The 14,465-nt window shown below is 38.2% G+C and overlaps 1 protein-coding gene across 2 annotated transcripts; it reads right to left on the reverse strand.

Moving 5' to 3' along the window:
• Window positions 1-1,482: 1,482 nt before the first annotated feature.
• Window positions 1,483-5,796, reverse strand: LOC112702335 (pentatricopeptide repeat-containing protein At4g21190). Of its 2 annotated transcripts, none has more exons than XM_025753326.3 (6): window positions 5,354-5,796; window positions 3,980-4,064; window positions 3,779-3,877; window positions 3,223-3,366; window positions 2,370-2,582; window positions 1,483-2,108 (listed from the first exon to the last, which is right to left on the reverse strand). In XM_025753326.3, exons 1-6 carry the CDS (start codon window positions 5,383-5,385, stop codon window positions 1,707-1,709), a joined length of 975 nt encoding a protein of 324 aa, XP_025609111.1. In that variant the 5' UTR covers window positions 5,386-5,796; the 3' UTR covers window positions 1,483-1,706. The 2 variants fall into 2 exon arrangements, with proteins under 2 accessions (XP_025609111.1, XP_025609112.1); XM_025753327.3 differs by having other exon boundaries at window positions 3,980-4,091; window positions 5,354-5,795.
• Between the last annotated feature and the right edge of the window lie 8,669 nt (window positions 5,797-14,465).

Raw genomic sequence — 14,465 nt, forward strand, 5'->3', positions numbered from 1 at the left:
TCAATTAACAATGTAGATTTATATTTAATATAGTTAAGTACGTTTTTAACTTTTGAGATAATTTTTGCGAGTACGGCTAATATTACAAAAAGCAGGATCCAGAAATATTATTATGGGACCAATAATATATAATATTAAAAAATTATGCAAAAAATTATATAATATAAAATATATTACAAAAATATACTGATAAAGAATATATTTTAAAATACAAAAAATATGTATATATTTTTTATTAACGAAGTGGTCGATTTTTCGTATCATAAAATTTATTGATAATAGAATTTGTGTTAAAATTTTCAACTATTTTCTTTTTAATATAATTAAAAGCCAATTAGCAAAAAATTCATCTTTTATTTTGTTTCTGAGTTATTCTTTACAGCATTCATAGTTAAAAAAGATTTCTCAGTTGTAGTAGTTGAAACATAAAAAATTAATATCAAATGAATCAAGAAAGACACTCACAAAAAAAAATATACTTTATGAAATTTAAAAAATTTTATTTAATTTAAAAATATTAGTAATAATATCTTTTCAAATTTTTTTAATATTGTTACTTAACTTTTAGATATTAAAAATCATTAATATTTAAGTTAGATTAGACTTTTATTTATATTAAATTAAATATTAAATAAATTTTTTAAAAAATTAAATAATACTTAATAATTTATTATTATTAATTTTTTTTAAAAAAAATTGGGACGAAGCCTTCACTCACCCCGTATGTCCGTCCCTAACAAAAAGTAACTTATGAAGTGTTTTAAAATACATTAAAGAAATTCTATGAATAAAGTTTAGATTTATTTTAGGTAATTAAGTACAAGTCTCAATTTTAATTTTTTGTTTGGCTATGGTTTTAAACTCGTTCTCTAGAAATTATAAATTGGAGCTTTTGCATTCAATTATTATGTTTGTAGAAGTAATTAAAAAAAATACTCTTTTTCTACTAATGTTATCTTTTCTTCTCATTTATAATAAAAAAAACATAAGAAAATTTATATATTTTTTATTAATTTTATTCTTTCTTTTCATTTGTTATTTTTTTTAATGAAATTTTTAGTACTCATTGTTCGTAATAATATTTTTTAACCATTTATGAAACTTTATTTTGTTATTTTTAATTTAAATTTGTATAATTTTTGCTGCGTTCTTAAATTAGTATGTATTTTACTATTATTTTTTATTCTAGTGAGCGAATCGTCATATTGCCTTTACACAACTCAATTACTCAATCAAATATAGTATTATAAATTTAAATGGTAAATAATTTGCTTTCTTAACGACTCATTTTGACTTACATTCTTTAAGAATAACATTTTTATTTTTTCAATTTTGAAAAAGAAAAGTATGCACAACAACACAAGATGATTTCACTACTAATACGTGTCATTGTATGAGGTAGAACATAAATCTTCAGACTTGGTATATAGCCATCAACTAATGACATTATAATCATGACTACGAAAGTTCATTCATGCTGGCTAGAGAAGAAAATCACATCTTGGTTTTTCATTATAATCATGTAGAATACCTTAGTTTCAAAAGCATGCTCTTCTTGTCCAAGAGTGTCTCCATTCTATATCCTTAACACTTTCCATCCTTCCATGATAGAGGCATGTAAACAATACATTCCAACTATGACAGAAATAACTGCCAATGGAAACTCATCAAGTATTGAATTATCTTAAATCATCTTTCCCCAACTATTATACATCCAAAACTGATTCCTTAGTCTCAAATGAATCATCTGATATTTGTTTAGATTCCATGGTTCTTGCATTAGCGTCCTGGTTGAATTGTTCATCAACTTCCTCTAACTCTGAAGTCTCTTCTGATGTATCATTGTCGTCTAAGTCCAAATTTGGTTCACCATTCGCATTTGCATGCTCATTCCCTTCTCTGTAGTTGCCTTGATAAGGTTGACCAGACACCTTGACTTTTATACGGCGCCCTCCTTTGACGTATCTATATTTCCACCTAGGTGGTGGATATTTTTGGTGTATCTTCTCATATTTGTCCAACATGCCCACCTCCTTAAAGACACTTCCAATCACTTGCACGACAGTCAAATTAGGATGAACACCAAGCTCCTCCATATCAGCAAAAACCTACAATCAGATCATGTCTGTTTCAGGGTGATATTTGGTGGATATTTAGAGTTTGAATATTTTCTAACAATTAGCTTGTCTTGGTTATATAGCTCTTGAATTTTATTTATCTTCTATTCTTGTAATTATCATTTCCTCCTAAATACATTTCACCGGTTGAACAAGTAATATCCAAGAATTTAGGAATTTCATGACTACTAAGCAGATTATAAAAGGTGCAAATTTTTTATATCGACTTAAAATCACAAATCAGAATAATACCTCAAACATCTTGTCATACATGCCTCTCTTGTAGTAGATAGATATCATTTTATCAAAGAATTTACGAGGCAAGCTTTCCATATACTGCATTAATAACTTCGTCCAAAGCTCTTCAGCTTCATCGATTCGATCATCTTCTGCTAATGCAATCAATAATGTGAAATAGCTTCCCATAGTCCTACCTTGACCTTTGCTTAACATCCACTTTGTTACCTACAGTTCCATAGGTAATTTGCATACGCAGGAACTAATTTAGAGGATATCCCCAGATCGAGTATGCACAGCAACATAAGACATTAGAAGGTTAAACGAAACAAAAATTAAAAGAATAAAATTAAATAGCTTTGGTTCCTGAAGAAGGTATCCAACAACTTGGTGAATACAACATGAATGAAGACAAGGGCGTTAAGGCTGTGTTTGGAAGGGAGACTAAAACTGAGAGATTAAGACCGAAAGACAAAGGCTGAGAGACAGACTAAATTAAATCTCTGGATTGCGTTTGGTGTAAAATGTATTGGACTGTGTTAATGTGTTATGTCTCAATATTATGTTCTGTTTAAGATAAACATGGAAATTGACAGGTAGATTTGGAATTTGAAAAGTTAAATGAAGGTGTTTTTGAGAAGAATTGTTATCAAAGTTTCAATCTCTGCCTTTAAAAATTTCAGTCCCATGTCCTCACTTTTTAGAGGTACTGAAGAGACTAAAATTTTATATCACAGGACTAAAATTTTAGTTACCGTCTCTAGCCAACAAACACAATACTGAATTCCAATCTCCTAGTATCAGTCCCACTCTCGAAAGCAAACCCTATCTAAAAGTTTACATGGATAACATTTCTTTGTTTAAGTACCTGTATTACCCGCTTCCACTCTTGTTGATCTTCTAGAGTCTTGAGTGCCTTTTTCATAGTAATTAAAGGGAACTCTAATTCCCAAGCAACATAGGAATCAAGAGCACCATAAACTTCCTCTTTGACATTTGACAGCTGTCTAATCTACACACAAGCCACACAGAGACATTAACTTTCTCAAGAATCCAAATCACCTAAGAAAAAATCAATCAGAAATTTTCTACTATCATGATTATCAAGTGAGAAGAAAAAATTGGAACAGAAATTAAAGAGTAAACTACCATTTTTAACTATGAAACTTTAAATCACTGGCAAATTTAACCATGAATGGAAGAAACTAGTTTTGTACCTACGAAAGATGGTTTATGCAACAAACGTATTCAAATTTAATTTTATTCATGCGTAGATTTGTCAATATTCCAAACTTGCAATGATAGAAATCAGAATTTTTCGTCTTTTGTACAAAATTAGTTTCCTTTATTCATGGTAGATTTGTCGACATGCTGAACTTTTATGATAGAAATGGTGTTTATCCGAAATTAAACTAAGAACTTACAGTCTCAACAAGCTTAGCAGCCTTGTTAATGGTCCCAACTCTTTTATGGGTCTTCCAAACTCGTGGATAGCGTGGCCTTGGACCTTTTGCAGCACACACCTGAAATTACAACAAAAGAAATTCAGACAAAAAAAAAATGTTTGAAGTTGGAAGAGTTTGCATATTTTAACAATCGTAGTAATGTTACTTCCCAAATCTTACCACAGTGCTTCGTGTGCTTGATGGAATTCCCATTGCTTGAAATGTTTTAGCAATAAGTAAAGGAGAAACTCCCAGTGCATGCATCCTGAAGAACTGTCTTTAGAATAGAACACTGAACACCATAACAATAAGAGTAATTCGGCTCGTTTCAGTTTCCAATATAACACAGAAAAAGCATCGAGAAAAGTGAAAGAAACAGCATAGTTATCAGAACCAAACCGGTAATTGACCCAGTCATACAACCAGGTCACTGGTTAAACTCGTGGGTCACTGATTCACTCGGTTAACCCGGTCATAATTAAATAAAAATGTAAAATTATAAAAATAAAAATAAAATCAAAAGTTAAAACTTAAAATACATGTCTTCACAAATATATTAATAACAATTAAGTATCAATCTTTAGACATAACTAATGATGCAAAAAGAGAATAAACTAGTCTCAATTTAAATAAACAAGAGAGAGGGCAGAAAATAACATAATCAGTAAATCAAATTCAAGGGGTGATCTCAAAGTCGCATCTATATCTTCATAGGACAAATTTGAAGCTTGACCAACATTTTCTTCATTTTGATATGCATCTATATCTACACTTGTGTATTTTTCACAAATCAATACCAAGAATAACTCATAATAGCAACTGAGTTGTGAAGAAGACATTTTTAAAATTCTAGCCAAAAAAAAAAAAACCAAACAAAGAGCATGGGAACAACAATTTAACTGAACAATTTTATTCTGGGTTGCAGAGAGCATGAACTGCATTTTCAACAACAAATTCAACTATGATAATTTTCAGCAACAAAAGACTTAGCTCAAAAGATGATTTACAGATTTACAGCGACAAAAAAGTACCTAAGTAATTATTTCAGCAAGACAACAAATTCAAGCTCCAGTGATGATAATCAATAACAAATTCAACAAAGTGATGATTTTCGGCAACAAAAAAATTAGTTCAATGATATTTCCGGCAACAAAATCAAGGAGTGATGAATTATAGGCTGTTCAACTATGATAATTTTCAGCAACAAAAAGTTTAACTCCAAAGATGATTTACAGCAACAACAAAAATTTGGCTAAGTGATTATTTCAGCAAAACAGCAATAAATTCAAGATTCAGCGGATGATAATCAGCAACAAATTCAACTCAGTGATGATTTTCATTAACAAAAAAAATCAGCTTAGTGATATTTTCAGCAACAAATTCAACTTACAGCAACAAATTTAACAATCCTAGTTCAGCTACGATTTACCGCAACATTTAGATCAGCAACAAGGCAAATTACTTGATTAGTAATTCAGCAACATGAAAAAATACGGGAGACGAGAAATCTGGAAAAGAGAGAACAGGGGAAGTGATGATGCAGGGAACACTGACCTTCGATCCGAGCAGTATGTGTAGAGTATCATTGAGAGAAGTTGAGCGCGACGGTGACCAGATGAAGACCAGATGACAACCACACGAGGACCACACGAGCAGAGGGGTTGGAGACTCGAAGCACGAGCACTAAACGAGGACGGAAGCTCTTGAGTGCGACGGACGGCGGCGGAAGCGCGACTGGGCAGACGAAGACGACGGACGGCGAGCTGACGTCGAGGAAGAAGCTGTGCTCGGTGAGGGGAGCGAACAAAGGGTTGGAGACTTGGAGCACGCCGATAAGATGAAGGGGGAAGCTCCTGAGTGTGACGGATGGTGGCAGTATCCCAATCCTTGCGGCGGCAGTGGTGGAGGTTAGCTAAGGTTTATTTTGGTTGATGGTAAGGTTCTGATTTCTGAAGAGTGAATTTTCAATTCTGAAAGAAAGAAAGAAGGAGAAAGGGGATGACATAAAACAGTGTCATTTGATGTAAACCGTCGGATTTCAGTTCGGTCCGACCAGTTAGTTTTCAGCCGGTTCAATAGTTCTCACATGGTTTTTAAAATGATGGTTTTTTTAATAGACCGAATTATAAACGCTTTCGATTCTCCGTCAAATCAATTTAACTAAACCGATTTTCAGAACTATGATAATGAACCGTTTAAACAAAAGAGTATGCTCAAATGTGTGCAGAACTTTTAGCAAAGTTTACTTCTCATTTAGGCTTCCATAGATGATTAGATGGTTAGTAAAATTACATTTATGTCTTTTCAAATTATGCCATATTACATATGTATGATCTAACCTTTTCATGAGACTTAAAATTATAATTGGCATTTTGATAGATGTGTAATAGGATTTGTAATGAATTTGTATAATGGAAAGAAAGTATACTAAATTAGTGTGTATTATTAGTGAATAGTATGAATAAAAAGGAGTACGAACACAAATGTTTCCCTGCTTCGAGTGAGGGTTATACTCCAGAGCTAACTCTCTAATGGCTAAATGATAATTCTCTACTCTCTCTTGATGCTACTTTTATTCTATATCAATTGTTCATACCCTGACCCAATAATAAAGGCCCAGGTCCAAAAGAAAGGCCTAGTCCAGAGGATTGAGCCTTGCTGAGCACCGACCTTCGTACTAAGAAGTCGGTGTTGACTACGATTTGTCCTAAAGAAGTCGGGCACGAGATTAGCTGGCAGATAAACACTCATTCAAATGAGTAACTGCCCCTAAAATCTCTCTAACCACTTCATCAAGCCATATCTTAACCTCCCTAAGATAATGGGACGGTTAACACCCTAAAAATATGGCACTACTCCAACGGTGGTTATTGGCTCACCACTATAAATACACTGACATCCCTCAGGTATCTCTAAGCCCAATACTTTCTAGACCTGCTCACACTCTTGCTAACTTAGGCATCGGAGTGTCTTTGCAGGTACCACCCCCCTCTCCTCGCACAAACAAGTCGGATGGAGCCTCCCGAAGTTACAGATCCACTCGGAAACCTCCTCCTTCACACGTTTGGGCCAGCCAACGCCATCCATTCTATTAATCTCCGGTTACCCACAGTAACATTGGCGCCGTTGCCGGGGACTCGAGAGATCATCCACCGATGGCGGACAGATCCCACGAAGAAGGTCATGTGGAGACAGATTCTGAGCAAGAGAATCTGGACACAGGCAATAACGATGTGGACTTCACCCTCCACCAGGAAATTGATAATCAGCACAGAGAAGGCACCTTCGGAGTAAAAAACCCGAAGGTAAACTCCTCAAAAGGGCGTGAGTCAGAAAAAGAAGGACCATCCCATGTAACTGAACTCATGGGATTAGTCCACAGCCGCCTGGAACAGTTAGAACAAGAGCGGGAGCGACAAAAGGAAACTGAAAAGAGCCTAAAAGAGGAGATGGAACGACGAAAAGAGTTAGAAAGAAAACTCTTAAAGTTAGAATCCTCCCTCAAAGGTCGCAACTCCCGTGACGAACAAGAAGAGCCGCCCTTAGGTGGGGAGGATCCTTTCAGCGAGGACATAATGAGAGCAAAAGTTCCGAGGAACTTCAAAAGCCCTGATATGGACCTCTACGACGGAACTACGGATCCAAAGCATCACCTGAGCAACTTCAAAAGTCGGATGTACCTAGCCGATGCTTCCGACGCTACGCGATGCAAAGCCTTCCCGACCACTCTATCAAAAGCAGCGATGAAGTGGTTCGATAGCCTCCCTCCGAGGTCGGTTGCTAGTTTTGAAGACCTCTCAAGGAAGTTTTTGATGAGGTTCTCAATCCAGAAAGACAAAGTGAAACATGCACCGAACCTCCTGGGAATAAAACAGGAGGTCGGAGAATCTTTACGAGCCTATATGGAAAGGTTCAACAAAGCATGTTTGGAGATTCAAGACCTGTCCACAGAGGCAGTCATAATGGGTTAGTCAATGGACTCAGAGAAGGTCCCTTCTCGTAGTCCATATCTAAAAGACACCCCGTTTCTCTAAGTGATGTACAGGAAAGAGCTGAAAAGTACATCAATATGGAGGAAAACGCCAAATTGAGAGACCTGAGTTGGCGACCTGGGCCCCCTCCCTCAACAAAAGAAAGGGAAAGGGAAACCAAGAAAAAGGAAGAACTCGGTCTCGAGAGGCCAAGAAAATATCACTCTTATACTCCTCTGAAAGTTTCTATAGAGGATGCATACAGAGAGATTTGTAACACTGAAAGACTGCCACCCCCTAGGCCCATTAAAAATAAAAAAGGGGGAGCCGCAGCGATTACTGCGAGTACCATAAAATATATGGTCACTCCACAAACGACTGTTACGATCTTAAAAATGTGATAGAAAAGCTGGCTAGAGAAGGTCGGCTTGATAGATATCTCATAGAAAGGTCGGACGGTCATGGAAAGAGAAAGCGAGACGATATGGATAGAAGAGACTGGTGCGCGAAATTGTGAACAATACTTTTCACAACTCAAATAATCCCCGGTAATGAATCCAAAAACTTGGTGTTCAATACCATGGCATAAACACAACTTCGCACAACAAACCAGCAAGTGTACTGGGTTGTCCAAGTAATAAACCTTATGCGAGTAAGGGTCGATCCCACAGAGATTGTTGGTATGAAGCAAGCTATGGTTACCTTGTAAATCTCAGTCAGGCAAACTCAAATGGATATGGGTGATATACGAATAAAACATAAAGATAAAGATAGAGGTACTTATGCAATTCATTGGTGGAAATTTCAGATAAGCGTATGAAGATGCTTGGTCCCTTCCGTCTCTCTGCTTTCCTACTGTCTTCATCCAATCCTTCTTACTCCTTTCCATGGCAAGCTTAAGCAAGGGTTTCACCGTTGTCAGTGGCTACCTCCCATCCTCTCAGTGGAAATGTTCAACGCACCCTGTCACGGCACGGCTATCCATCTGTCGGTTCTCGATCAGGCCGGAATAGAATCCAGTGATTCTTTTGCGTCTGTCACTAACGCCCCGCCCTCAGGAGTTTGAAGCACGTCACAGTCATTCAATCATTGAATCCTACTCAGAATACCACAGACAAGGTTTAGACCTTCCGGATTCTCTTGAATGCCGCCATCAGTTCTAGCCTATACCACGAAGACTCTGATCTCACGGAATGGCTGGCTCGGTTGTCAGGCGAGCGCTCGGTTGTCAGGCGATCAACCATGCGTCGTGTATCAGGAATCCAAGAGATATCCACCCAATCTAATGTAGAACGGAGGTGGTTGTCAGGCACACGTTCATAGGTGAGAATGATGATGAGTGTCACGGATCATCACATTCATCAAGTTGAAGAACAAGTGATATCTTAGAACAAGAACAAGCGTAATTGAATAGAAGAACAATAGTAATTGCATTAATACTCGAGGTACAGCAGAGCTCCACACCTTAATCTATGGTGTGTAGAAACTCCACCGTTGAAAATACATAAGAACAAAAGTGATCATTGGCTTCGGCCCCAGAGAGGGAACCAGAAGAACCAAGATGAAAATACAATAGTAAAAGGTCCTATATATAGAGAACTAGTAGCCTAGGGTTTACAGAGATGAGTAAATGACATAAAAATCCACTTCCGGGCCCACTTGGTGTGTTCTTGGGCTGAGCATTGAAGCATTTTCGTGTAGAGACTCTTCTTGGAGTTAAACGCCAGCTTTGGTGCCAGTTTGGGCGTTTAACTCCCATTCTTGTGCCAGTTCCGGCGTTTAACGCTGGAACTTCTGAGGGTGATTTTGAACGCCGGTTTGGGCCATCAAATCTTGGGCAAAGTATGGACTATCATATATTGCTGGAAAGCCCAGGATGTCTACTTTCCAACGCCGTTGAGAGTGCGCCAATTGGGCTTCTGTAGCTCCAGAAAATCCACTTTGAGTGCAGGGAGGTCAGAATCCAACAGCATCTGCAGTCCTTTTTAGTCTCTGAATCAGATTTTTGCTCAGGTCCCTCAATTTCAGCCAGAAAATACCTGAAATCACAGAAAAACACACAAACTCATAGTAAAGTCCAGAAAAGTAAATTTTAACTAAAAACTAATAAAAATATACTAAAAACTAACTAGATCATACTAAAAACATACTAAAAATAATGCCAAAAAGCGTACAAATTATCCGCTCATCACAACACCAAACTTAAATTGTTGCTTGTCCTCAAGCAACTGAAAATCAAATAAGATAAAAAGAAGAGAATATGCAATGAATTCCAAAAATATCTATGAAGATCAGTATTAATTAGATGAGCGGGGCTTTTAGCTTTTTGCCTCTGAACAGTTTTGGCATCTTACTCTATCCTTTGAAATTCAGAATGATTGGCTTCTTTAGGAACTCAGAATCCAGATAGTGTTATTGATTCTCCTAGTTAAGTATGATGATTCTTGAACAAAGCTACTTATTGAGTCTTGGCCGTGGCCCAAAGCACTCTGTCTTCCAGTATTACCACCGGATACATACATGCCACAGACACATAATTGGGTGAACCTTTTCAGATTGTGACTTAGCTTTGCTAGAGTCCCCAATTAGAGGTGTCCAGGGTTCTTAAGCACACTCTTTTTGCCTTGGATCACAACTTTATTTCTTTCTTTTTCTTTCTTTTTCTCTTTCTTTTTCTTTTTCTCTTTTTTTTCGAAATTTTTTTTTGTATTCACTGCTTTTCCTTGCTTCAAGAATCATTTTTATGATTTTTCAGATCCTCAGTAACATTTCTCCTTCTTCATCATTCTTTCAAGAGCCAACATTCATGAACCACAAATTCGAAAGACATATGCACTGTTTAAGCATACATTCAGAAAACAAAAGCATTGCCACCACATCAAAATAATTAAACTGTTATAAAATTCAAAATTCATGCAATTCTTTTCTTTTTCAATTAAGAACACATTTTTTTATTCAAGAAAGGTGATGGATTCATAGGACATTCATAACTTTAAGGCATAGACACTAAGACACTAATGATCACAAGACACAAACATAGATAAACATAAGCACCATTTTCGAAAAACAGAAAAATAAAGAACAAGGAAATTAAAGAACGGGTCCACCTTAGTGATGGCGGCTTGTTCTTTCTCTTGAAGATCCTATGGAGTGCTTGAGCTCCTCAATGTCTCTTCCTTGTCTTTGTTGCTCCTCTCTCATGATTCTTTGATCTTCTCTAATTTCATGGAGGAGGATAGAGTGTTCTTGGTGCTCCACCCTTAGTTGTCCCATGTTGGAACTCAATTCTCCTAGGGAGGTGTTTAATTGCTCCCAATAGTTTTGTGGAGGAAAGTGCATCCCTTGAGGAATCTCAGGGATCTCATGATGAGTGGGATCTCTTGTGTGCTCCATCCTTTTCTTAGTGATGGGCTTGTCCTCATCAATGGGAATGTCTTCCTCTATGTCAACTCCAACTGAATAACAGAGGTGACAAATGAGATGAGGAAAGGCTAACCTTGCCAAGGTAGAGGACTTGTCCGCCACCTTATAAAGTTTTTGGGATATAACCTCATGAACTTCTATTTCTTCTCTAATCATGATGCTATGGATCATGATAGCCCGGTCTATAGTAACTTCGGACCGGTTGCTAGTGGGAATGATTGAGCGTTGGATGAACTCCAACCACCCCCTAGCCACGGGCTTGAGGTCATGCCTTCTCAGTTGAACCGGCTTCCCTCTTGAATCTCTCTTCCATTGGGCGCCCTCTTCACAAATGTCTGTGAGGACTTGGTCCAACCTTTGATCAAAGTTGACCCTTCTAGTGTAAGGATGTTCATCTCCTTGCATCATGGGAAAGTTGAATGCTAACCTTACATTTTCCGGACTAAAATCCAAGTATTTCCCCCGAACCATAGTAAGCCAATTTTTTGGATCCGGGTTCACACTTTGATCATGGTTCTTGGTGATCCATGCATTGGCATAGAACTCTTGAACCATTAAGATTCCGACTTGTTGAATGGGGTTGGTAAGAACTTCCCAACCTCTTCTTCGGATCTCATGTCGGATCTCCGGATATTCACTCTTTTTGAGTGAAAAAGGGACCTCGGGGATCACCTTCTTCAAGGCCACAACTTCATAGACGTGGTCTTGATGCACCCTTGAGATGAATCTCTCCATCTCCCATGACTCGGAGGAGGAAGCATTTGCCTTCCCTTTCCTCTTTCTAGAGGTTTCTCTGGCCTTGAATGCCATAAATGGTTATGGAAAAACAAAAAGCAATGCTTTTACCACACCAAACTTAAAAGGTTTGCTCGTCCTCGAGCAAAAGAAGGAAGAAGAGAGTAGAAGAAGAAGAAATGAGAAAGAAGGGGATGGCTCTTGTGTTCGGCCAAAAAGGGGAAGAAGTGGTGTTTAGGTTGTGTGAAAATGAAGGAGTGAAGATGGGTTTATATAGGAGTGGGGGGCTCATGGTTCGGTCATGTATGGGTGGGTGTGGGAGGGAAAGTGGTTTGAATTTGAAGGGTGAGGTAGGTGGGGGTTTATGAAGGATGGGTGTGAGTGGTGAAGAGAAAGATGGGATTTGATAGGTGAAGGGTTTTTGGGGAAGAGGTGTTGAGGTGATTGGTGAATGGGTGAAGAAGAGAGAGAGTGGTAGGGTAGGTGGGGATCCTGAGGTGTCAAGGAAAAGTCATCCCTGCACCAAGTGGCATGCAAAAATGCGTTTTTAGCCAATTCTGGCGTTAAACGCCGGGCTGGTGCCCATTTCTGGCGTTTAACGCCAAGTGCTTGCCCTTTTCTGGCGTTTAACGCCAGTCTGGTGCCCCTTTCTGGTGTTAAACGCCCAGAATGGTGCTAGACTGGGCGTTAAACGCCCAACAGCTAGCCTTACTGGCGTTTAAACGCCAGCAGGTTCTTCCTCCAGGGTGTGCTATTTTTCTTTCTGTTTTTCATTCTGTTTTTGCTTTTTTCATTGATTTTGTGACTTCTCATGATCATCAACCTACAGAAAACATAAAATAACAAAAGAGAATAGATAAAATATAACATTGGTTGCCTCCCAACAAGCGCTTCTTTAATGTCAGTAGCTTGACAGAGGACTCTCATGGAGCCTCACAGGTGCTCAGAGCAATGTTGGAACCTCCCAACACCAAACTTAGAGTTTGAATGTGGGGGTTCAACACCAAACTTAGAGTTTGGTTGTGGCCTCCCAACACCAAACTTAGAGTTTGACTGTGGGGGCTCTGTGTGGCTCTGTTTTGAGAGGAGCTCTTCATGCTTCCTCTCCATGGTGACAGAGGGATATCCTTGAGCCTTAAAACCCAAGGATTCTTCATTCACTTGAATGATTAATTCTCCTCTATCAACATCAATCACAGCCTTTGCTGTGGCTAGGAAGGGTCTGCCAAGGATGATGGATTCATCCATGCACTTCCCAGTCTCTAGGACTATGAAATCAGTAGGGATGTAATGGTCTTTAACCTTTACAAGAACATCCTCTACAAGTCCATAAGCTTGTTTTCTTGAGTTGTCTGCCATCTCTAGTGAGATTTTTGCAGCTTGCACCTCAAAGATCCCTAGCTTCTCCATTATAGAGAGAGGCATGAGGTTTACACTTGACCATAGGTCACACAAGGCCTTCTTGAAGGTCATGGTGCCTATGGTACAAGGTATTGAAAACTTCCCAGGATCTTGTATCTTTTGAGGTAATTTCTGCCTAGACAAGTCATCTAGTTCTTTGGTGAGCAAAGGGGGTTCATCCTCCCAAGTCTCATTTCCAAATAACTTGTCATTTAGCTTCATGATTGCTCCAAGGTATTTAGCAACTTGCTCTTCAGTGACATACTCATCCTCTTCAGAGGAAGAATACTCATCAGAGCTCATGAATGGCAGAAGTAAATCCAATGGAATCTCTATGGTCTCATTTTGAGCCTCAGATTCCCATGGTTCCTCATTGGGGAACTCATTGGAGGCCAGTGGACGTCCATTGAGGTCTTCCTCAGTGGCGTTCACTGCCTCTTCCTCCTCTCCAAATTCGGCCATGTTGATGGCTTTGCACTCTCCTTTTGGATTTTCTTTTGTATTGCTTGGAAGAGTACTAGGAGGGAGTTCAGTAATTTTCTTGCTCAGCTGTCCCACTTGTGCCTCCAAATTTCTAATGGAGGACCTTATTTCAGTCATGAAACTTTTAGTGGTTTTGATTAGATCAGAGACTATGGTTGCTAAGTCAGAGGTGTTCTGCTTAGAACTCTCTGTCTGTTGCTGAGAAGATGATGGAAAAGGCTTGCTATTGCTAAACCTGTTTCTTCCACCATTATTATTGTTGAAACCTTGTTGAGGTCTCTGTTGATCCTTCCATGAGAGATTTGGATGATTTCTCCATGAAGGATTATAGGTGTTTCCATAGGGTTCTCCCATGTAATTCACCTCTTCCATTGAAGGGTTCTCAGGATCATAAGCTTCTTCCTCAGATGAAGCTTCCTTAGTACTACCTGGTGCATTTTGCATTCCAGACAGACTTTGAGAAATCATATTAACTTGTTGAGTCAATATTTTGTTTTGAGCCAATATGGCATTCAAAGTGTCAATCTCAAGAACTCCTTTCTTCTGATTAGTCCCATTGTTCACAAGATTCCTTTCAGAAGTGTACATGAATTGGTTATTTGCAACCATTTCAATCAGCTCTTGAGCTTCTGTAGGCGTCTTCTTCAGATGAA

Source organism: Arachis hypogaea, chromosome 7, assembly GCF_003086295.3.
Source record: "Arachis hypogaea cultivar Tifrunner chromosome 7, arahy.Tifrunner.gnm2.J5K5, whole genome shotgun sequence".
In the NCBI taxonomy this organism is placed as follows: domain Eukaryota; kingdom Viridiplantae; phylum Streptophyta; class Magnoliopsida; order Fabales; family Fabaceae; genus Arachis; species Arachis hypogaea.